Raw genomic sequence first — 22,347 nt, 5'->3', positions numbered from 1 at the left:
AGAGCCAAAGTAGGGAATAAAGTAACAATCAATAATGCAAGTGATATGTTTGAATACTGCAATGCATACCTTGCAGTTGATGAATTATTGACAAAACGAAGGTTCTTTTTAGTAAAAGAAAATGAAATCCAAAGAACTGGAGGAGGAAGGGGTAAGGAAGCAAAGATGGTTGTTGGAACGCGAAAATTTCACCAGGTGTTGAATTATGGAGTACAGCAGGGGTCACTGAAGTTCAGAAACTTGTCTTGTTTTTGCAACGGGTGTGAGAGTGACACAGCAACTTGTTTAAATGAAAGTTATGTGAATCCTTACGTTCAAAAGGTAGTAATTGTAAACACCGTTGAAGAGGAAACGAGAAAACGCAGAAGGAGAAAGAATGCAGAAGTGGAGAGATCAGAAGTCTCCGAGTCAGAACCAGAAGAACTAGGTGTCTCAAAGAGAAAACGCAGAAGGAGACAGAATGCAGAAGTGAAAAGAGCAGAAGTCTCTGAGTCAGAACCAGGAGTGTCTGCACCAGAACTAGACGTCTCAAAGAGAAAAGGCAGCAGGAGAAAGAATGCAGAAGTGGAGAGATCAGAAGTCTCCGAGTCAGAAACAGAAGAACTAGATGTCTCTAATAGAAAACGCAGAAGGAGACAGAATGCAGAAGTGAAAAGACCAGAAGTCTCTGAGTCAGAACCAGGAGTGTCAGCACCAGAACTAGACGCCTCAAAGAGAAAAGGCAGCAGGAGAAAGAATGCAGAAGTGGAGAGATCAGAAACAGAAGAACTAGATGTCTTTAAGAGAAAACGCAGAAGGAGAAAGAATGCAGAAGTGGAGAGATCAGAAGTCTCCGAGTCAGAACCAGAAGAATTAGATGTCTCAAAGAGAAAACGCAGAAGGAGACAGAATGCAGAAGTGAAAAGACCAGAAGTCTCTGAATCAGATCCAGAAGTGTCTGTACCAGAACCAAACATCCTTGTGACTGACTCTAATGAACATGATGGAAGGTTGATTAAAGAAGTCGATTGCACTATTGTAGAATCAGCTTGGAGGAAATTGGAGTCGTGTACAACTTTTGATGATATTCAAATCAAAATAACAGAGTTTGCAACAGAATTTCCTCCAATTCTGAAACTACCTAAAGTTACATTCATATCACATGGACTTATCATGGACAATTCAGCTCTAAAGCTATTGCCAGCTGACTACCAAATAAAAGCATTATACCCAGCTAGGGTGTATGCGGATGGAAACTGCCTTCCAAGAACTGCGAGTGTACTAGTATATGGAATTGAAGACAGACACTTGGAAATGCGAGTCAGAATCATAAAAGAACTTGTTGAAAGTGAAGAAAAATATCTTAGTGACGCATATCTGGCTACAGGAGCAAATGCAGATGTTAATGGCAGTATAGTGAAAACATGGCAAATGTTTTCTGAACAATATCGTGATCAAAAATTGACCCCTACAACCATAAGAAGGATATATCGGGCAGAAGTTCTTGGCCTTTGTTCGAAAAATTCATATATGGGTATTTGGCAGATAGCGGCACTGTCAAATAACCTTAACACAGTAATTATATCTGTGTATCCAGAATATGGAGGTTCCACCGTCAGAATAGACCTTCATAGGAAATTTATACCTTACAGACTGGCAAGCAAAACCAGACCAGAGACAGTTCATATCATGTGGAGTAATGTTCTTGGAACAGACATCCCAGAATTGCAGTGGCGTCCAAATCATTTTGTTCCATTGTTAGAAATGTTACAAGAGGAAACAAATGAAGAGTTCTCTTTTGAAATTGAGGATACCTCGGACAGCATGACCATGATTACAGATCTTCTTGGATGTCTGTATGATCCTGATATCCATGGTGAAGAATCAAGGTAATATACATTATTTTTATGCATTGATCAAATATAAGGGTAATTTTCTGAAAAAAAACAAATTTATGATGAATTAAATTTTTTTTGTATCTCAGGGGTTCAGCGGAGGTTCGTAAATCAGATGAGGATGACTCAAGGTAACAGTTTGCCTGTACTCAAGTTGACAAAGATAATTAACTTCTTTGTACATGTATGCTGTGTGCTTAAAAACAGCTAACTAGATATAATTTATGTTAAAAGGCTTTCCCCAGAGATTCCATTTCAACAATCTGCAGTTGATGTTTCTGACTCGCCTGAGAGGTGAGTACATGTAACACATATTTATTATGGCAGCGGTGAAGTAATTCTATATATTGTTGAATCAAGTTAAAGTTGCTTTACATCTCTGTGCCTTAGAGCTAACTAGATGTAATTTATATTAAAGGATATTTCCAGACATTCTGTGTGAACTAACTAAACGTGATGAAACTGGTCCGACTGAGAGGTGAATATATACTGTATATTGCAATTTATACAGTATTTGTATAGTACTTGATATATTGGAAACTAAAGCGTGTAAATTTTAGTAAAAAGAAAGTACAGGTAACTTTAAAGCTTTAATAATGCAACATTTCTTCAGCTTTCCAGTAGACCAGTTGCAAGCACAGGACTTGTCTCCACTACTTCCTGGTAGTCCATTTTCAGTGTCCAGTGTTGACCCACAGATCCAGAATCAAAGGTATATCTTTAAAAGTTTTGATCTCTGTTACATGCCCAAATTAGAAATGCATAATACATGGATGGTTTTTATCATGTTCTTGCCTTGCAATTTTTTAAAGCTACTCTTCAGGGACATTCATTGCTGTATTACATGGTTCAAATATAATTCCTGCAGTTGTAAGTCATGAAATTGAAATTGGATTCTAATTTCCTTTTATTATTAATGTTTTTTAAAATTTGTTTCATTGAGTTTCATGAAAGTTAGTTTGAAAAATCACTAACTTTAAGGCTTTAATCGAACTCATTTTTAATGGGTTTTTTTTTGCAGATACACATTTATACACAGAACTCTATTTATTAGGCTTATAAGTAAAAAAACTTGAAATGTCATTTAAGGATTTAGAGGTGTAATAAGCCACTTCCGGTTAAAATGCCGAGGTGTTTGACATCGGCAGTTCTCGGAACATCTATCTTCGTAAACAAAAATGGCGCGTCGTCAAGACGGCCTAGGACGCTATCATAAAACATACACCAAAGGAACAGATTATAACTAATCAAAGAAAAGAATTGATATGATATTAAATAGAAAACACCTTACTATAATTTGGTTTGGCAAAATATGCAGTTAAAACGATGTTATCTTCATATACACACTACAAGGGTTTTTCCAACTTCTAAAAATAGCACCGATTTCGAAAAACAAACGAAGTAACTTTTCATTGTAATTTTGTGATTCTCTTAGTAACAACTAACAGTTTGAGAGAATAATGTATGTTACAATATTAATAGCATGGTGTGTATTGTGGAATCTGCAATAAATCGACAGATGTTGCGTACATATAATCCCTATATAATGTAATATCCTGGAATTGTGCAAACCTGTGGCCGTGCTAAATGATTCTCAGGATTTGTGAAATATTGATGGTTTCTTGAAAATTAATTGAAAAAACAGACTTAAAATATCTAGATACTCATGCAACATACATTTATGTCACGTTCAATTATCCATGTTATCACACATGTACGTGAAATATCTGAGATGACCTAAATAGACCGATCAGTAAAAAAAATGTAATTATATGTTTAGAACTTTAACAAAAAAAAAAATTAAATCAGCTTTGAGAACAAAAAAAATATTCTGGGTAAGGTCTGGGTGAATTTTATCTGTGTGGGGTTTTTATTTATTTATTTTTTGAATGAGTTTAGCCGCGTCGGAAACGGGGGGGGGGGGGGGTCAACATATTTATTTATGCATATTTTATTAATTTATAATATATGTGAGGCACAATATCGTTTTTAAAACCCTTTGATCAGTGTTTTGCGATCCGTCAGATATATTTTAGCCTTCATTGTAAAGTAAACTAGTGCTAATTGTAACGGGGACCGTTACAGATGTTCCCCAAACGCTCCCCAACTCCTTTTTGGTGCCATATTCCCTGTAAGCTTCATTAAATAAGACAAACTCTTTGCATTTTGACTTTAACAACGTTTTCTCAGAAGGATACCAATTATATTCAAATTTTAGCATTGTACCCGTGCGCATGTGAATGCATGTCCGTTATGATCATATCATCTTGTCTACACTATCTACATATTTTAATATACAATATATTAAAGCATTCAGGCCAAAAGTATGAAAAATCACTCTATCAAATGTATTTTTCATTTCACTCGTTCCAAATGCACGTGCACGTGCATGATGACCATACCTTCTTGTAGGAGTCCCTTACATCTATCTATATTCTAAATCCCATCCTGTTTGGTTGAAAAACAAGGGAGTTATAGCCATTTCAAGTTTAAGCCAATCAGATTGCAGCACACGTGCATGCGCGTGATTTCATGATTTTTTTTCTATTTCATATTGTAGGATATCCTACTGCATGACTATGTTTTATATTTCAAAGCATTTCGTCAAAAAACAAAGTAGATATAGCCATGTAAAGTTTCAGCCAATCAGATTGCAGCACGCGGGCATGCGCATGCTTTCATGAAAATTCTTATATATCATGCCGTAGATCTTCATAATGTAGGTCTATGTTCAAAATTTCAAAGGATTATGACAAGAAACAAGAAAGATATTGAGACTTTAGTTTCAGCCAATCAGAGCGAAGCACACGTGCATGCACGTGCGATCTTGCTATTTTGACCATGTCAGCTTGTGCATACTACTAATATATACTTATAAAATGATCATCAATAATTTTAATAGTTACGTCTGAATCAATTATATTGGACTTCCTCGTGTTGCACGTGCGAGCTCTTGCAAGCACATGTGCATGCACATGCTTTCATGAAAAATTTTATATTACAGACTGTAGATCTCCCTAATGTATGACTATGTTCAAAATTTCAAATGATTTTATCGAAAAACAAAAAAAGATATTGAGACTTTAGTTTCAGCCAATCAGAGCGAAGCACACGTGCATGAGCGTGCGATCTTGCTATTTTGACCATGTCAGCTGGTGCATACTACAAATATATCTTTACATTATAAGTTTCAAAACATTTCGTCAAAAAAAAGAGAAGTTACGGTTATATCCATTATATATTGGTCATTTTAAGTTTTGCACGTGCGCGCTCTTGCAAGCACGTGCGCGCAAAATGACCTTGATTCCGCAAATCTACATAACATGCCTACTTACCCTAAAAAGGTTTCACCTAAGTCGGATGTGTAGTTTACAAGATCACTCGCGGACAAAATTTTCCCAGGAAGAAAAATAAGAATAAGAACTAGATACGATCTCGTTGCGAGCAACGAGTGGGTCTTCCGTCCGATTCTTGATAAGATGAGATAAGATTTTGATTGAGAATTTTATTCTAAAATAATGATAAAGATTGTGAAGAAGAACGATTTTGCCTCCATAATCTGTAAACAGACATTGAACATAAAGACTCAAAAATTCGACTTTTGGCCCCTCACGGCCCCTAATATTAGGGATCAGCCCTTTTTTCTTCATATTATCTAAAACCTCTCAGGATTTTGAACACTTTTTGTTCAACAACTATTCAGAGGTTCTCTTTCCTTTTCTAGTTATTTGAAAAAGAAATATTTAGGGGCCAACCCTTCAACTCCTTAATGGGGACATTTAGCGAAAAATGAAAGGTTGCATATTATTCAGAACATGATTTTGAACATCTTTTGTTCAATATCAAAATATTTCTCACTTTTGAGATATAAAGCGTCAAAGATTGAGCATTTTGGCCCCTTGTGGCCCCTTATTATGCACCATACGACATTCAAATCATAATATATAGTTGTAGATTGTTGAGATAAACATTATTGCTTCAGTAATGTTTAACAAAATATTGACTGCTAAAGAGTTATCGATTAAAGACTCTTGGCCCCTTTTGGCCCCTAATTTGAGTTCCCAGTCCCTTTTTCTTGATCTGATTTTGAAGCTCTTTGGATTTTGAACACTTTTTGTTCAACAACTATTCAGAGATTCTTTTTCGTTTTCAAGTTATTTACAAAAGAAATATTTAGGGGCCAACCCTTCAACTCCTTAAAGGGGACGTATAGCGAAAAACTAGAGGTTGCATATTGTTCAGAACTATATTTTGAACATCTTTTGTTCAATATTACTTATCAAAATATTTCCCTCTTTTGAAATATAAAGCGTCAAAGATTTAGCATTCTGGCCCCTTATGGCCCCTTATGATGCACCATACGACACTCAATTGTAATATATAGTTGTAGATTGTTGAGATAAACATTTTTGCTTCAGTAATTAATAACAAAATATTGACTGTTAAAGAGTTATCGAATAAATACTTTTGGCCCCTCTCGGCTCCTAATGTGATGAGTCAGCACATTTTTCTTGATATCATATTAAAGATCTTGTCATTTTGCACAAATATTGCTCAGTATGTTTTAACAAAATAATTATATTTTAAAAGATATGATGCAAAATGTCTCAAAAATTCAGTCATGATACGTGTCCTAGATTTTGACCCCTACCGAGCTTCCATACTAGGCATTTCCGGAAAATTTGAAAACCATTGTGCATCTTGACAACATGTCCTTTATCTTTGGTAAAAATTTCAGTGTTCTAGCGTTAGCCGTTCTTGAGTTCTGGTGATGACAAGGAGGTCCTCTAAATTTTGATTAAAGGGCAATAACTTCCGACCGGAAGTGATTTTCAAAAAAATGAGAAAAACGGATCAGGTTTAGTTGACGACACACCTTTCCTGAAAATTTCAAGTTAATCGATCGAGCCATCTCCGAGAAATCTTCTGCACAAAAATTGTAAGAAGAAAAAGAATAATAATAATAATAATAATAAAAGTGAAAAAGAAACAATAGAATAATAGAAGGGTCTTCCGTTGGAGACGGAAGACCCTTATAATAATAACTAGTGCTAATTGTAACGGGGACCGTTACAGATGTTCCCCAAACGCTCTGCAACTCTCTTTTGGTGCCATATTCCCTGTAAGCTTCATTAAACAGGACAAAATCTATGCATTTGAAACTTTGACAACGCCAAGTTCATTCCAATTTTAGCATTGCACGCGTGCGCATGTGAATGCATGTGCGTAATGACCATATAATCTTGTCTACACAGTCTATATATTTTTTTTTTATACTAAATGTTAAAGTATTTAATCCAAAAGTATTAAGAAATACGCTCATTCAAGTGTATTTTTTATTTAACTCATTTCACGTGCATGCATGTGCATACATGAGCATGGTGACCAAATCTTCTTGTAGAAGTCCATTACATCTATCTATGTTCTAAATCCCACCCCGATTGGTTGAAAACCAAGGGAGTTATAGCTGTTTAAAGTTTCAGCCAATCAGATTACAGCACGTGTATGCATGTGTATGGTGACCATACCTTCTTGTAGAAGTTCATTATATCTATCTATGTTCCAAATCGTATCCTGTTTGGTTGAAAACCAAGGGAGTTATAGCTATTTAAAGTTTCAGCCAATCAGATTGCAGCGCACGTGCATGCACGTGTTTTCATGATAATTGCAATATATCAAATTGTAGGATATCTTAATGCATGTCTATGTTCAAAATTTCATAGGATTTCGTGGAAAAACAAGAAAGATATAGACACTTTAGTTTCAGCCAATCAGAGCGCAGCGCATGTGCATGCGCGTGAGATCTTGCTATTTTGACCATGTCGTATTGTCTATGCCACTAGTATATCCTTATATTATGAGTTTGAAAGCATTTCATCAAAAATGTAAAAAGTTATGCCAAAATCAATTAAATCGGTCATTTCACGTGTTGCACGTGCGCGCTCTTGCAAGCACGTGCGCGCAAAATGACCTTTGTTCGGCAAATCTACATAACATGTCTACTGACCCTAAAAGCATTTTACCTTAGTCCGATGTGTAGTTTACAAGATCACTCGTGGACAAAATTTTCCCAGGAAGAAGAAAAATAATAATAATAATAATAACTAGATACGATCTCGTTGCGAGCAACGAGAGGTCTTCCGTCCGTTTTAGGAAAAGTAACCCACGTAAAATCGAGCTGAAAAGAGATTCAAAATTTTGGTCACAAGGAGGATTGAAACCATGTCGCCAACGTGAATGCGCTTTTATTTTTACTTTTATATCCCCAACGCGCTAACCATTAAGCTATTGGGAGTACTGCTCTAAATATACTTGTGTATACCACGGTACATTTGCAACAGTTCACCTGTCTAAGAATTATAACAAGCATTCATAATTTCGCGCCAAACGCCACGAGTAAATATTCGCGCCTTTTCTTTGGACTGATCTATTAGATAGGTATGATAACATAAATTAAATTTTTAAAATAAAACATTCTTAGCGCCTTTATTTTATTTCGACGTTAAGAAAGTATATGTAACACATTATACACATTACATATCGTATCTAGCCCAGTTACACTAAAGCAGTGAAACGGAAATTAAGTTTTAAGATTGACACTCAATTGCAACGCACTACTGTTACGTGTCGGATCTGAGCGGTCAGTAGGTCCGTGCTCGGATTACCGAGTTTTACTGGGGATATGATTGAATGCAATATATACAGATAATAATATGACACCTGCCTGGTGTTTTTAAATCAAATGACCTAGGTGCTTTGTATAATTATATATCTTCAGTTAATACCGGCACCTGCCTGGTGCCATATGATAATTGCCTCACTATACTCGTACAACTGACTATATAAGTCAACATCTATCTGCCTGGTGCCTCTTGATTTAGCCTTTAACACCTGCCTGGTGTATTACTGCTTACCAAATTGCCTATATAACTCTAGCCAAGTGGCTACAATATACTTACACAGTATGATTTAACTTTGTAAGAGCTTCTCTGTCCTAATGACAAACCTATAGCTAACGTCACACAGCTACATTTTAACTAGTCACTGACTACGGCAACTTTGCACAATTCGATTTGATCAATAAACCAATTGGTTTCTGTACCAAAGTGAAGACAAAAGCCATTTGGCTGTACTGCCCCCTTGTACCTCAACTTAATCAATGATCATAAGTTATCAGATATCATATTGATAAAATACAACAGACTGCCTTCCTTTTGGCAACACAATTATTATTTTTTAACAGAACATCATTTATCAATAATACTCGTATAATTCTTTTGTCAATTGACCAATTAATTACAATATTTACATTGATTATCTATTATAATATAAACAACTAACGGGAGGTAACTCCTCCAACCATTTCACTACTACGTGAGAGTCGAAGTAGTTTTTTTACATTTCATGTATCCTTATGTCAGAATGGTTTAATCAAACGCTCAGCTGCCTCCATAAACCCCTACTCGCGAAATGGCGGAGTTGACAGAGACAGCCGCCATCTTGGTCCCGCTTCAGATTTTCAAATGTTAATATCTAGAGTTCAGACAAACCAATATCCAAACAACTTATATAGTAAGCATCAATCAAAGGGTGTCTATTATCATTCCAAAAATAAATAAAAAATATTTAAAAACAAAAAAGTTAGAAAATCCGATTTTTTCAATTCGCTTCTCCTAACGACAGGAAGTACTGACGACGAACGAAGGGTCACGTCCTGGATGGTAAATATCACGATCTATAATCCCTGAAAGTTTCATGTTGATATCTTTTACCGTTTTTGAGTTTAATCGTGGACAAAATGTCATTTCATTTTCAGAAAATGTCCCGTAACTTGGCACCAGAAGCGAATTTTCAAAAAATCTCTCGGAAAAAATAACTTCAGATAATAACACATAATTTCTGTAAATTTCATGAAAATTCACCCAGTAGTCTTCGAGAAATCGCGTGAACAAAATTTGGTGTACGGAAAAATAATAATAATAATAATAATAATAATAATAATAAGAAACAATAGAATCACTATAAGGTCTTCCGTGAAGACGGAAGACCTTAATAATAATAACTAGTGCTAATTGTAACGGGAACCGTTACAGATGTTCCCCAAACGCTCCCCAACTCCTTCTTTGTGCCATATTCCCTGTAAGCTTAATTAAATAAGACAAACTCTGTGCATTTTTGACTTTAACAACGTTTTCTCAGAAGGATACCAATTATATTCAAATTAAAGCATTGCACCCGTGCGCATGTTAATGCATGTGCGTTATAATCATATCATCTTGTCTACACTATCTACATATTTAAATATACAATATATTAGAGCATTCGGTCCAAAAGTATGAAAAATCACTCTTTCAAATGTATTTTTATTTCATTCGTTCCAAATGTACGCACGTGCGTGCACGTGCATGATGACCATACCTTCTTGTAGGAGTCCCTTATATCTATCTATGTTCTAAATCCCATCCTGTTTGGTTGAAAAACAAGGGAGTTTTAGCCATTTCAAGTTTAAGCCAATCAGATTGCAGCGCATGTGCATGCGCGTGATTTCATGATTTTTTTTTCTATATCATATTGTAGGATATCCTAATGCATGACTATGTTTTAAATTTCAAAGCATTTCGTAAAAAAACAAAGGAGATATAGCCCTTTAAAGTTTCAGCCAATCATATTGCAGCACACGGGCATGCGCATGCTTTCATGAAAATTCTTATACATCATGCTGTAGATCTTCATAATGTAGTTCTATGTTCAAAATTTCAAAGGATTATGACAAGAAACAAGAAAGATATTGAGACTTTAGTTTCAGCCAATCAGAGCGAAGCGCACGTGCATGCGCGTGAGATCTTACTTTTTTGACCATGTCATTTTGTCTATGCTTCTAATATATACTTATAATATGAGTTTCAATGCATTTCATCAATAATTTAAATAGTTACGTCTGTATCAATTATATTGGACATTTCTCGTGCTGCACGTGCGAGCTCTTGCAAGCACATGTGTATGCACATGCTTTCATGATAATCTTTTAATACAGGCTGTAGATCTCCCTAATATATGACTATGTTCAAAATTTCAAATGATTTTATCAAAAAACAAAAAAGATATTGGGACTTTAGTTTCAGCCAATCAGAGCGAAGTGCACGTGCATGCGCGTGCGATCTTGCTATTTTGACCATGTCATCTTGTGCTTACTACTAATATATCCTTACATTATAAGTTTCAAAACATTTCGTCACAAAATAGAAAAGTTACGGTTATATCCATTTTATATTGGTCATTTGAAGTTTTGCACGTGCGCGCTCTTGCAAGCACGTGCGCGCAAAATGACCTTGATTCCGCAAATCTACATAACATGCCTACTTACCCTAAATAGGTTTCACCTAAGTCGGATGTGTAGTTTACAAGATCACTCGCGGACAAAATTTTCCCAGGAAGAAAAATAATAAGAATAAGAATAACTAGTGCTAATTGTAACGGGGACCGTTACAGATGTTCCCCAAACGCTCCCCAACTCCCTTTTGGTGCCATATCCCTTGTAAGCTTCATTAAATAAGACAAACTGTATGCATTTGAGACTTTAAGAACGTTTACCCAGAAGTGTACCAAGTTCCTTAAGATTTTAGCATTGCACACGTGCGCGTGTGAATGCATGCGCGTAATGACCATATCATATTGTCTACAGAATCAATATTATTTTAATATACTAAATATTAAAGTATTTAATCCAAAACTTTTAAATAATACGCTCATTCAAGTGTATTTTTTATTTTACTCATTTCACGTGCACGCACATGCATACATGAGCATGTTGACCATACCTTCTTGTAGAAGTCCATTACATCTATCTATATTCTAAATCCCACCCCGTTTGGTTGAAAACCAAGGGAGTTATAGCTGTTTAAATTTCAGCCAATCAGATTGCAGCACATGTACATGTACGTGTATGCATGTGCATGGTGACCATACCTTCTTGGAGAGGTCGATTATATCTATCTATGTTCCAAATCCCATCCTGTTTGGTTGAAAATCAAGGGAGTAATAGCTATTTAAAGTTTAAGCCAATCAGATTGCAGCGCACGTGCATGCACGTGTTTTCATGATAATTGCTATATATCATGTTGTAGGATATCCTAATGTATGGCTATGTTCAAAATTTCAAGGGATTTCGTCAAAAAACAAGAAAGATATAGAGACTTTAGTTTCAGCCAATCAGAGCGAAGTGCACGTGCATGCGCGTGAGATCTTGCGATTTTGACCATGTCATATTGTCTACGCTACTAATATATCCTTATATTATGAGTTTCAAAGCATTTCATCAAAAATGTAAAAAGTTACGCCTATCTCAATTAAATCGGTCATTTCACGCGTTGCACGTGCACGCTCTTGCAAGCACGTGCGCGCAAATTGACCTTCGTTCCGCAAATCTACATAACATGCCTACTAACCCTAAAAAGGTTTTACCTAAGTCGGATGTGTAGTTTACAAGATCACTCCCGGACAAATAAGTACCCAGGAAGAAGAAAAATAACTAGTGCTAATTGTAACGGGGACCGTTACAGATGTTCCCCAAACGCTCCCCAACTCCATTTTGGTGCCATATTCCTTGTAATCTTCATTAAATAAAACAAACTCTATGCATTTGAGACTTTAACAACGTTTACCCAAGAGTGTACTATGTTCATTCAAATTTTATCATTGCACACTTGCGCATGTGAATGCACGTGCGTAATGACCATATCATATTGTCTACACAATCTATATATTTTAATATGCTAAATATTAAAGTATTTAATCCAAAAGTATTAAAAAAACGCTCATTCAAGTCTATATTTTATTTTACCCATTTCATGTGCATGCACGTGCATACATAACATGGTGACCATACCTTCTTGTAGAAGTCCATTACATCTATCTATATTCTAAATCTCATCCCGTTTGGTTGAAAAGCAAGGGAGTTATAGCTGTTTAAAGTTTCAGCCAATCAGATTGCAGCGCACGTACGCGCACCTGTATGCATGTGCATGGTGACCATATCTTCTTGTAGAAGTCCATTATATATATCTATGCTCCTAATCCCATCCTGTTTGGTTGAAAACCAAGGGAGTTATAGCTGTTTAAAGTTTCAGCCAATCAGATTGCAGCGCACGTACACGCACCTGTATGCATGTGCATGGTGACCATACCTTCTTGTAGAAGTCCGTTATATATATCTATGCTCCAAATCCCATCCTGTTTGGTTGAAAACCAAGGGAGTTCTAGCTATTTAAAGTTTCAGCCAATCAGATTGCAGCACACGTGCATACACGTGTTTTCATTATAATTGCTATATATCATGTTGTAGGAAATCCTAATGCTTGGCTATGTTCAAAATTTCAAAGGTTTTCGTCAAAAAACAGAAAAGATATTGAGACTTTAGTTTCAGCCAATCAGAGCAAAGTGCACGTGCATGCGCGTGAGATCTTGCTATTTTGACCATGTCATCTTGTCTATACTACTAATATATCCTTACATTATGAGTTTCAAAACATTTCGTCAAAAAATAGAAAAGTTACGGTTATATCAATTATATATTGATCATTTCACGTTTTGCACGTGCGCGCTCTTGCATGCACGTACGCGCAAAATGACCTTGATTCCGCAAATCTACATAACATGCCTACTTACCCTAAAAATGTTTCACCTAACTCGGGTGTGTAGTTTACAAGATAATTCGCGGACAAAATTTTCCCAAGAAGAAAAATAATAATAATAAGAAACAGAGTAAAAACAATATGTTCCCCAACTTCGTTTGGGGAACATAATAATAATAATAATAATAAGAAACAGAGTAAAAACAATATGTTCCCCAACTTCGTTTGGGGAACATAATAATAACTAGAAAGTCTGCTATTGCAAGCAATAGCATATGTCGCCCCGTACTGGACAAGACTTTCATTTTTATCATCACTAAAACAATGGTCCATTAGCTAAGCTTGGACAACCATCGAGTCGTATCAGTCCTTTCCGTTGGAAACGTAAGACCTTAATTGGGTACATCCCATTTTATTTTTAGAATCGGTAAGAAAGTAGTGCAGGAAAAAATTACAAGTTCCTAAATTTGCAGACTTGCATAAAAGAAATTGGGCAGATGTACTGAACTGAGCCTCATACTTGTTAATTGGCAGTATCTTTCCTACCAATAAAGCTTGGCAAATGTAATTTTTTAAGAAGATCAGCCGAATTATTTTGTGTATTATAACGCAAGTGAGAACTCTGAAATTTCACTTTCATTTTTAGACGTTCTGCCGGAAAACGAATCTGACATGCCACCTTCAATTCGAGCATTTCTGCATTGTACAGTCGTTATTTGTACAATCGTTATTTTATATATAGATAAAATAAAATAATTATAACATCTAGAGACAAGACAGAAGAAGAATGAAGGTTGGCAAACTATGAAATCACATCAGGATAACTGAATTTTATGAATGAAACTTTTAAAACGTTACTTGTAAGTTGTATATGTTAGATATGTGTATTCTAACTGGCAGTGCGCTTCAAAAGGGGGGGGGGTCGTCTTGAACATAGTACCTTACATTTGAACGGTAAGGGCTAGGGCTTTCGTATTTCAAATATGTAATCCTTGTGAAAAGAACTTTTATTGGACACGAAGAACTTTGACCCTTTGACCTAGACCTTGGAGAACACATGTGTACATCTAAACCTTTTTTCTGTTTCGTTTCTATGACAACTGTGAGCGACTCATTACAATTATTTTAAAAGTAAAAATCACTTTGACACATTGCAAGGAATTAACATTGAAAGTTTCAAAACGATTGCTTGAGTAGTTATTGAGAAAATCGAAATTAAAGAATTTTAACATTCCCCTGGTTTCCATGGCAATAATCGATTAATTGAAAATTTTAAATGCAAGGCGCACAACTACAGATACTAATCATTAAAATAAAAAGAGTTTCATGACGAACGTTTAAGGGACCAGAGAGAACACTCTCGGACAAAATTCGTCGCTTTTTACAGGTTTCCATGGCAACGGTAGACATATTGGAACTGAACGACCTCACTGCACAACTACAACCAGTGATCGTCCTTTGAGGAAAGTTTCAGGAAGATTGCCCCAGCCATCTCCGAGAAACAGCCTGGATAAAAAAAACATGCGTACAATATCAATATGTCGTCCCCGACTTCGTTCGGGGCGACATAATAAGAAACAGAGTAAAAACAATATGTTCCCCAACTTCGTTTGGGGAACATAATAAGAAACAGAGTAAAAACAATATGTTCCCCAACTTCGTTTGGGGAACATAATAAGAAACAGAGTAAAAACAATACGTTCCCCAACTTCGTTTGGGGAACATAATAAGAACTATGAAGAACTTTATACACATGGGAATTGCAAAAATGTAGTTAATTTGTAAACCCTATCTAGGTCAAGGTCAGTGTGAGAAGAGGTCAATTTTCTGAGCAAATGAATCTAATGTGAATTGAGTTGAGTATGACAATCATCTTTTGTTTATATATGCTCAAGCTCATTAGTTCATTCATTACAACCTACCCTATACCATGAACAAAAAAAAATAATGGCTTACATTTTTAGGGGGTACATCACTCTGATGTAGAATATAGATAAATATTGTGGATAGAATAAGTCTTTTTTGTGGTTATATTATCACAAATACATGTAACACAAAATTTACTATGTTTTCTTATTGATCATCCCTACCATAATTTTCTATGGCAGAATAATATAAACGGTTTTATAACAATATTGCTAAAATTGTCACTGAAAGCAGACAAGTTCTCTCGATTACAAGTATTCATATATCACATCTAATGACTCTGAACTAAAAAAAATTGAATGTCTACAATCCTAGGGCTTATTTTTACAGTTGAATACATGAAACATTAAACTGTTCTCTGGCTTACTAGAAAAATTACATCTCTACCCTTTGTCTATTAAGGGTGCACCACTGGCGAGAGGGTACAGTTACGTAAATGAGCACATAAGAAATATGTATGGACAAAATTGCATGAAACTAAGGGAAATATTGCCGAAAGTGTTTTTCATTATAACTATGCTTAATTAGGTCATATTCAAGATCATGGTTATTACACCCCTAATACCTTAACTATAGGAGTATTTAATACTGTACATGTACAGTATGTAAATGGATCAAACAAATAGTTAAAATATGTCATTGCTTTTAAACAGGTTGATCATTGGCCGTATGTTCGTTATATGGACTTCAAAAAGTCCGTAAAACTTTGGGTGGAGGGGGCAATACTCCACACACTTCTCCCCTCAGATGTTTTGAGGCCGATTGATGTCCCATCTGTGGAGATGAGAGGGTCTCGTGTATATATCGTAAGTATCTATAGGGGTAGTGATAATGATATTAAGCTGTTAAATATTGTAAACTTGGGTGAAATGTTTCAGATATTAATTTTTTACAAAAGTTGAGTACTGGCAAGTGTGAAATAGATTCAATATCATGAATGACTTCTTTCAACAGGATTTACCAAAGAGACAGAGAAGACCTTTAGAGGAAATGAAATGAATGAATGAAATTATACTTTAAATCACCTCATCATTAAATATCTTTGACACCATTTCGTGTTTTTTCTTTGATGTACTTATTTACGAGGGGTGTTAGAAAAGTTCGCGGACAAGTTCTATTGTGAGCGCGCTATTTCCACGAAACCGGTCAAACTTTCCAGATAAAATCTTTACCTTTTTTCCAATAAATATACAAGAATTTGGTGCTCCCCGATGATTTTTGAAAAATATACAGCTTTTTTATTTTGATAAAACTTGCTTCACGGAGCATGCTTCATTTTGGCACGTTTAGATCACAAAGACTCTTTATTAAAATTAAAAATTGCACAATTGTACAGCAAAGAGTTTTATGATATTTTACCTGCCGTTAAAGTATTCAGGAAACGTCACTGGGAGAAATTTTAAACTAAATTGGAGCGTATATGACTGTTTTATAACCGTTTATAACTGATCAACGCTTAAAAACACAGCCAAAAATCGGAACGTCATTGAGCGTCATGGAGCACTGCACTACGTAACAATTATGTATGCAGACTGGAAAATGTCTAAAAAGAGATTAAAATGTTCAAGATGCTGCCGGGAATTTCCTACACCTACAAAGGACAAGTTTTCAAATGGTTGTAGCTTCATAAGAATGGAAGGATTAACATTTTGAATGATTAACTCCATCGATACTTCAATACCCCCGTATCGCAAGGACGTTGCGTTGCGCCTATATGGTTTTGCATAGTTTCCATACCTGATCGATTAACTGCATAGACTTTTTAAAGATCTCAATAATGTCCGAATCAGTACAAAAGACATTATATAGAAGAAAAATAACATGTATTGATATAGATATTCAATTTTAAAGTAGAAAAAAGATAAGAAAAATCTGAAGAAATGAAAGATTTATAGAACTGCGACAAAGCTTAACCGGTTGAAATCTGGTTGTCACGTCGCCTTACGTCAAGTGATTGCTCCGTGAATCCCATGACCTCTTAGTAAAAATCGTTGTAAATTTTCAAGATTTTATCATATGGACCTGATTTTTTACATACCAATAAACAAAATATAGGAATTTATTCAGACATAGGTCATACTTCACAGTACACAATAGATTTTCCGTAATTCAATGTGTACGCAAACTTTTCTAACGACCCTCGTATACATGTCTGTCTATAGACAAAAGGGATAAAAATCTCTAGAATCTCTTTCATTATAAATGGATGCACAGTAAACAAGGACAATGCCTGTCAAACACTGATATTAGCAACAATATGTTCGTCAAATTTCAATTAGCAATATGTTTTTCCATCAAAAATTGACATAAGCATTCTGCAGTTCCGTCAATGTGCTAGTTAGCAAATAGTGTTTCTGTCAAAGACAACATTAGCCTCATGAATATCCGTCAAAAATTGACACTAGCAACAGAAACATACAACAGTTTTAAGAAATCTGTTGATGCAAACTAAAACAAAAATATAAATGTATTTATATAATTTTCACATTTAGTGAATAGAATGATGTTAAAGTTAATATCATCAAAGGTGATTTAGGAATTTGCATTTCTTTGAATTTCTAATGTCACATTTTCCGTCAAACAATCCGTCAAAAAGTGTGACAATTGCAACAACATTTTGAAATTAAAATAATTAGTTATTTAAAGGGTCCATAATTTTAATTCTTACATATTTTTCTCTTTTGATGTACATATTATCACTTTCAATGCAAAAATCAACCAAACTAACATTTTGAAAAATTTCTCCTCATGGGAGTCATTTTGTGCATTTTACATGGAATATGTCTCATGTTTTACATGTTTACTAATATTTACAGTTTATTGTTACACTGATGTCTTTCTGTTGAAATGAAACTTGTTCTACTAATAATAATTTTGATGAGGTTTCATGTTATTATTTTTGTTGCATTTTTTCTCTTAATTTAATACTTTATTTTTTATTATACCTGGTCTGATATCCCAGACACATAACTGGGAGTCTGGCAGACGGGCCCATGTGTCAAACAATGGGGTCGTGTAGTGATATGTGGCAGGCTTGTTGAGCGGGTAGACCGACTTCACAAGATTGAAGAAGGAGGAATAAACATCGGTGTTGATGGCCGACCTCCACATTATTTCGGCAAGATGTCCTTCGAATTGACTACGCTTTGTGCCTGCCATTCTTTTAAAGTGGTCCTTTGCGTTTCCACGCACCCTCAATGCGGTTGGTATGATCATCCATCTCTTACTGTGTTGTCGTGTTAATATATGTCTTCTTAAACGCATACTTGTGAATCACCGTAAAATGATCATACCCCCGATCATTTAAGGAACAATAAGAAGACCAGCCGTCACTGAAGATGGTGCTTCCAACTTCAACAGGCCGTTCAATAATAGGAAGTAGAGTCTCTTCGCTTCTGTCTCCCACAGGATATATAATGAGGGTGTTGGTCTCCCTCTCCACCATTCCAAAGATCCAAATCTGAGGAAAAAATGTTTAATTTTGTAAATGTTTCAATTTCTCTGTATTTTATGAAAATGTGAATACAATTTTACATAGTGTTAATACTTAAACTGTAAATAATGTGATTTTTTTGTACATAGTGTAAATACTTTCACTGTAAATCATATTATTTTCATTAACAGTTCAATATCGATGTAAATATGTATAAAATGTACATAGTGTGCAATTCATGTTACCTTACGTCCTCTATTGAAATCTCCTCTGTGGTGCTTGACTCTTCTACTAAACAACGACCGGCTCGTCGATCTCAATCTCACCTGAAAGTTTTTTGCGTTGGTGGTAACCTCAGAATACTCTTTAAAGAGCTCGTGGATGAAGGACCCCCAGTGCACCGCTGTGGACTTGTATGCCACCACTGCAAATCTGGCGCATTGATTGAGAGAGGAACCATCCAAGTACGTCTTGATGAAAATAACGATGTCTTGGAGAGTCAAGTTGCTCTTCTCAAAGAAGGAGTTGGCTCTGCAGGCTCTGGTGTTGTAGTCTATTACTCGGGCATCTGCAGACGCCACCATCGACGTTTCTTGCAGATGACTTCAATATCATTTCTCCCTCACTATCATCGACGTTGCATGGAATGGTGGTGGGGAGGAGACCATGCACCTGCACCATTGATTCATTCGTATACTTCAGTATCAGGAAGCATCATCAAGGATTTCATGGATTGCTGAAGTCCCTCGGTTTCATCTCCATTAAACTTTCTGTTTTCCTCTCCCTAAAGTTTCCTCTACTCTTTCTGTATTCGGCCATACTTGAGCAATGTTGAAACATGCACTGATTTTGTGAAGTTAAATTCTCCTATAAATACTACTCACCTAGCACGTAATTTCGTGTGAGTGAAAATGAAGTAAAATTACTCACTAACCAATAAAATCATCGCATGAAAATGCCCCCAGTGTGTCTGTACCAGCGGATAAAACATTTTAAAGAAAATATTTACAAACACAAAACTTCAAATTAAAAAAGAAAGGAATAATAAAGAGCACAAAATTGTTAATTTCTTTTTTGTTTTGATACATATTTCCTAGGTCTTCCATCTAGATATTGATACTGGTTCCTGGCTACATTCCATGCGTACAACTTGTGGTTCTTCCCCCCCTTCAAAGAGTCTGAAAATGTTTATATGCTTTCACTAATTTCTGTTAATGTTTTATATTTTTTATTACGCGGGTTTGTTAAGGCAGCACATGGATCAAAATTCGGCGAAATAACACTTTTTTATAATTATGTTGCACCGATTTCTTGTGTTTGTTTACATCAATTCTCGTTATGGTTCACTTTCACTCTGCTAAGTTATGACGTCACGGGTTTGGTATGTAACCCCTGTGATAACTACAGAGGCCCAGGAATGAAAAAAATTCCGTTTATATTATGCCTTTGCATATTTTGATTTATTTTTACGACCTCAAATCAATCTTAGATATCGATTTTGACGAGGCCCGATCTACTTGATCTGCGCATACGATTTAACGCAGCGTCGACTCAGGCACGTTACAATACCCTTGAATGTCGTCACAATTTAACATAATAACGTCACAATAAAAATGACGTCAAATAGCGCTAAAATGTTACGCTGATCTTGCTTACCTGGTTGCTCTATAGACTATGCATTGAAAGCTGGCATTTCTATTATTTTTTTAAATATTTAAATAAATAAACAACTTTAGAACCTAATTTATTTTGAGGGATCAATGTTTTGATACAGACTCATTAATTTTATCCCGTTTTATTTCAATTTGTGAGTTTAAAAAACAAACACTGCAACTAAAAGTAAACGATTTTAGTCTTTCTCTTTAAACATGTTGAAGTGTTTATACACACTCTATTCATTGCGGACTTAAATATGCATGGATAATCTTCCGTTGTAAAAAATAAATAAGTCTATAAATCATTTAAATTGAATATTTTATTTTCTATTTATTACATGATAGAAAAAAATCGCAATTTGTCGACTTTACCACCCCCACCCCCTCCCGCTTTTCTTTCACGTAAAACAACGTCGAATGTTTAGAGAAAAATAAAGCATGTCGAGAAAATTATTTCATAATGTAAGAATTATTTATAATTAAGAAATTAATACAGTATTGCAATCGTTTGTTGGTGTTATGTAAACCCACAGGCGCTTGACGTTTTTAACATTTCTCTTTATAAATAAAAAAATTTTCCTACTATAATAATAAACAAGGTCGGACACGTAGCCATCTTGGATTTTTTTCAGGTCAGCTACCTCACCTCGATTTTTAGTCTACAATATGTTTAAAATAAACAGATACAACCCTTTCCTTGGAGTACTTACCTTAACTATGCCTCCACTTTCGGGCAATCCAACTCAAACCACATTAAACCCTCTCTAATCTTTAAAATATCGCTTCATACGCAGTCTACTGCTATCGACTCGGTAAAAACTTAGAAAAGGGAGGCCGGAAGTTGATGTTATCATGTAAATGAGAATTCTCTCTACTTAAATTTGATTGATTACTAAGGTATTTATATGATACATACCAGTAAAACTGTTCAAGCTCCATTATTTTGTGTGTATTTTATTTTTCATGCTATAGATTTACATGATGCAAACAGTTCGTTTTCTATTTCAAATATTACCGCAATTTTAATATTTATAACTCTTAAGATATCAACCAATCAGAAAAGGGCTTTCCCGGATTATGACGTTCTAACATAAACTTCCGGCCTTCCTTTTCTAAGTTTTTACCGAGTGGATAGCAGTAGACTGCGAATGAAGCGATATTTTAAAGATTAGAGAGGGTTTAATGTGGTTTGAGTTGGATTGCCCGAAAGTGGAGGCATAGTTAAGGTACGTACTCCAAGGAAAGGGTTGTATCCGTTTATTTTAAACATATTGTAGACTAAAAATCGAGGTGAGGTAGCTGACTTGAAAAAAATCCAAGATGGCTACGTGTCCGACCTTGTTTATTATTATAGTAGGGAATTTTTTAATTTATAAAGAGAAAGGTTAAAAACGTCAAGCGCCTGTGTGTAAACCCATCGCGACCTATCGAATACGTAGTTGGATAGAATAAATCCAAATTTTGTGTTTTGACATGCCCCCTTTTCACTGAAATAAAGGCTACTCCCAATTTTCTTTTCATTTTTATACGCCCGTCTATGTTATAGGCTTCGTGTCCGTCCGTCTGTTAGCTTTTCTTGTGTCCGGCTCATAACTTTAATACTATTAGGCCTAGAGTTATCAAACTCTGTCAGCTGATACATCTTGGGTAGAAGGTGTGTCGCGCACAAAAAGTAGGTCACTCTGACCTTTAATAACGATGCTATAGCCAAGTATGGATAAATGCTGTCCGGCTCATAACTAGAAAACTATGAGACCTAGAGCTTTCAAACTTGGCAAAAAGTATACAGCTAAAGTAGGTGTGTCGCGGCCTATTTCAAGGTCACTGTG

The 22,347-nt window shown here is 35.4% G+C and overlaps 1 protein-coding gene and 1 pseudogene across 1 annotated transcript; one reads left to right on the top strand and one right to left on the bottom strand.

Moving 5' to 3' along the window:
• Positions 1-165: 165 nt before the first annotated feature.
• On the top strand, positions 166-2,774 carry LOC134254137 (uncharacterized). The gene is made up of 6 exons (XM_062736682.1): positions 166-1,868; positions 1,964-2,005; positions 2,109-2,168; positions 2,293-2,352; positions 2,488-2,586; positions 2,687-2,774. Exons 1-6 carry the CDS (start codon positions 166-168, stop codon positions 2,772-2,774), a joined length of 2,052 nt encoding a protein of 683 aa, XP_062592666.1.
• Positions 2,775-17,764: 14,990 nt separating this feature from the next.
• On the bottom strand, positions 17,765-19,447 carry LOC134254136 (uncharacterized; annotated as a pseudogene).
• Positions 19,448-22,347: the final 2,900 nt, after the last annotated feature.

Source organism: Saccostrea cucullata, unplaced genomic scaffold (genome assembly GCF_032062105.1).
Source record: "Saccostrea cucullata isolate Sc308-1 unplaced genomic scaffold, CSIRO_AGI_Scuc_v1 ctg3193, whole genome shotgun sequence".
Lineage (NCBI taxonomy): Eukaryota > Metazoa > Mollusca > Bivalvia > Ostreida > Ostreidae > Saccostrea > Saccostrea cuccullata.
Note: the sequence above shows the minus strand (reverse complement) of the source record. Positions and strands in the feature narration are given on the sequence as shown.

Excerpts from the sequence above, each read along its gene's own strand:
- LOC134254137 (XM_062736682.1), top strand. The coding sequence starts at position 166 with ATGGTTGTTGGAACGCGAAAATTTCACCAGGTGTTGAATTATGGAGTA. Across the intron at positions 1,869-1,963 it reads ATCCATGGTGAAGAATCAAG|GGGTTCAGCGGAGGTTCGTA; the intron begins GTAATATACATT and ends TTTGTATCTCAG. Across the intron at positions 2,169-2,292 it reads GTTTCTGACTCGCCTGAGAG|GATATTTCCAGACATTCTGT; the intron begins GTGAGTACATGT and ends TTTATATTAAAG.